The sequence below is a fragment of the Scylla paramamosain genome, chromosome 33, assembly GCF_035594125.1.
Source record: "Scylla paramamosain isolate STU-SP2022 chromosome 33, ASM3559412v1, whole genome shotgun sequence".
Lineage (NCBI taxonomy): Eukaryota > Metazoa > Arthropoda > Malacostraca > Decapoda > Portunidae > Scylla > Scylla paramamosain.
The window spans coordinates 10,219,868-10,222,367 of record NC_087183.1 but is presented as its reverse complement, the minus strand read 5'-3'; the positions used below and the strand labels follow the sequence as shown (position 1 = coordinate 10,222,367).

At 44.6% G+C, this 2,500-nt stretch overlaps 1 protein-coding gene across 1 annotated transcript in view; it reads left to right on the top strand.

The window, feature by feature from the left end:
* Nucleotides 1-2,500, top strand: part of LOC135089653 (roundabout homolog 3-like) — a 173,369-nt gene that overhangs the window by 85,062 nt on the left and 85,807 nt on the right. Inside the window, exon 3 of the mRNA XM_063985530.1 lies at nucleotides 1,395-1,448. Coding sequence (XP_063841600.1) covers nucleotides 1,395-1,448 — 54 coding nt within the window. The remainder of the gene's footprint in view (nucleotides 1-1,394; nucleotides 1,449-2,500) is intronic.

The following is a 2,500-nucleotide window of genomic DNA, read 5'->3' as shown; positions in this document are numbered from 1 at the left end:
TTCCCATTTCTTTTTCTCTCCTATCCCATTTTTCTTTCCCTTTCCATTTCTTCTTTTCCCTTCCTATCTCTTTCCCTTCCCTTCCTTTCCCTTTCTCCTCCATTTTTCCATACTCTCTTTTCCTTCTTCCCTTTCCTCATTTCCTCCTCTTATTTGTTCTTCACTATCCCCTATACTCTCTTAATTTCTCCATCTCCCTTTCCTCTCCATCCTCCCCATCTTTCCCTCACCCCTCTCCCTTTCTCCCCTCACACGTGCTGGAAGAGACAAGTAACAGGTTGATTGGGCTTCTTGATTGACACTGGATTAGGTGTTGTCCCACGTGACCTCAGGTGCGTGAGGGGGAGGGGGAAGGGGGAGGGGACTCATTGGAGGTGAAGGAAAGGAGAAGTTGGAATAGAAAGAAGGAGAAAGTTGGAGAGAGAGAGAGAGAGAGAGGAAGGTATCAGGGTCCTCTTCCTCCTTTTCCTCCTCCTCCTCCTCCTCCTCCTCCTCCTCCTCCTCCTCCTCCTCCTCCTCCTCCTCCTCCTCCTCCGGGACATTCTTTCTATTTTGGTACTCTTAGTTTTGTCTTGTTTGGAAAGGTGTTTTGTTTTCTTTCTCTCCTCGTTTTCTTTGATGATGATGATGGTGTGTGTTTACAGGAGTGTGACGAGGGGAGACCTGTGGGTGTTGGGAGGGGGGTATTGGTGCGGGCAGGGGCGAGAGGGAGGGGTTAGATATTAACACCTAAATTCTCTTTTTTTTCCTTTGTTTATCCACGGCTTTTAAACAATTATATGCTACAAACTCTTAAATAATTAGATAGCTTACAAAAAAAAAAAAATGCCCCTTTACTCTTTTCTTTTTGTATCCACTATTTATAAACACGTACTTATATGCTACAGTGTCTTAAATAGCTTAGAAAAGACAAAATCAAGCCATTTACTCTCTATTTCTTCATTCTGTATGCATGGAAACCTTTCTTCAGATGCCTCAGTGTTGCCAAGAGGACGCCGCAGCAGGGAGAAGGTTAATACTCCAAGAAATCTACTGATGTTTGTTCTTCCTTTATGATCTCTTATGTTTCACCTCTCTCTCTCTCTCTCTCTCTCTCTCTCTCTCTCTCTCTCTCTCTCTCTCTCTCTCTCTCTCTCTCTCTCTCTCTCTCTCTCTCTCTCTCTCTCTCTCTCTCTCTCTCTCTCTCTCTCTCTCTTCCTCCATGCAAACATTTCTTTCAATACTCTCAGTGTTATTAAGTGAAAGGGTTAATGGTACAAGTCTCTACTGATATTTGCTTTTCCTTTATGCTCATTTGTGTTCCTCCTTTCAAATCTGCAGGAGTAAGGAATTTTTTTTTTCCCTGCGAATGTAAATATTTTCCTGATCTCAAAGGCCTTTTTTTCTCTTTTCAGGCTTCCTCGAGTCCATAGAGATCCAGCCTGACACGACAGAGGCTCCGTCAGTAGGTGAGTACACGGTGGTAGTAGTAGTAGTAGTAGTAGTAGTAGTAGTCTTTGTTATTGGTGTTGTAATGGAAAGGCTGCAGCAGAAACATATCCACCTTCTCTCTCTCTCTCTCTCTCTCTCTCTCTCTCTCTCTCTCTCTCTCTCTCTCTCTCTCTCTCTCTCTCTCTCTCTCTCATACATCGCTGGCTCTAATACCGAATGGGTTTTCTTTGATTCTCTCCCTCTTTTCCCCTTTCACTCTCCCTCCCTCCCTCCCTCCCTCCTTCCCTCACCTGCCGGGCCTCTCATTACAAGTAGAAAAAAGGGGGCGAGGGGGTCCTGTCTCCCACCTGGATGCCCTGTATTAAGTTTCAATTAAGGTAATGGCAGGTGTGTGTGTGTGTGTGTGTGTGTGTGTGTGTGTGTGTGTGTGTGTGTGTGTGTGTGTGTGTGTTTGTTGTACCATTTCCTTATACCTCTAAACATGGTGAAAAGGAAGAGAAGAAGAAGGAGGATGGAATAAAGAAGAGGAGGAGGAAGAAGAAGAGATACAAGGGGAGGAAGATAAAGAGAAAGGGAGGAGGAAGAAATAGATAATCCTGAAAAAAAAAAGAAGTAATGAGAGGACAGAGCCTTTTATACGATAGAGGAGGAGGAGGAGGAGGAGGAGGAGGAGGAGGAGGAGGAGGAGGAGGAGGAGGAGGAGGAGGAGGAAATTTGAGTACATAAAAAAGTGATCGGCGCAAAATGGAAATATGATTTTACTCTACTACGTAATGAGAGAGAGAGAGAGAGAGAGAGAGAGAGAGAGAGAGAGAGAGAGAGAGAGAGAGAGAGAGAGAGAGAGAGAGAGAGAGAGAAATAAAAGAGGTAATTTCTGAATCGACAGCTGACGGAAGTTATGAACGTATGAAAAGGAGAGAGAGAGACAGAGAGAGAGAGAGAGAGAGAGAGAGAGAGAGAGAGAGAGAGAGAGAGAGAGAGAGAGAGAGGGAGAGGGAAGAGGAGGTACTCAGGGGAGACACATAAAGAGGCATTGATTACAAGTACTCCCTTCTACCTCTTCATTTTT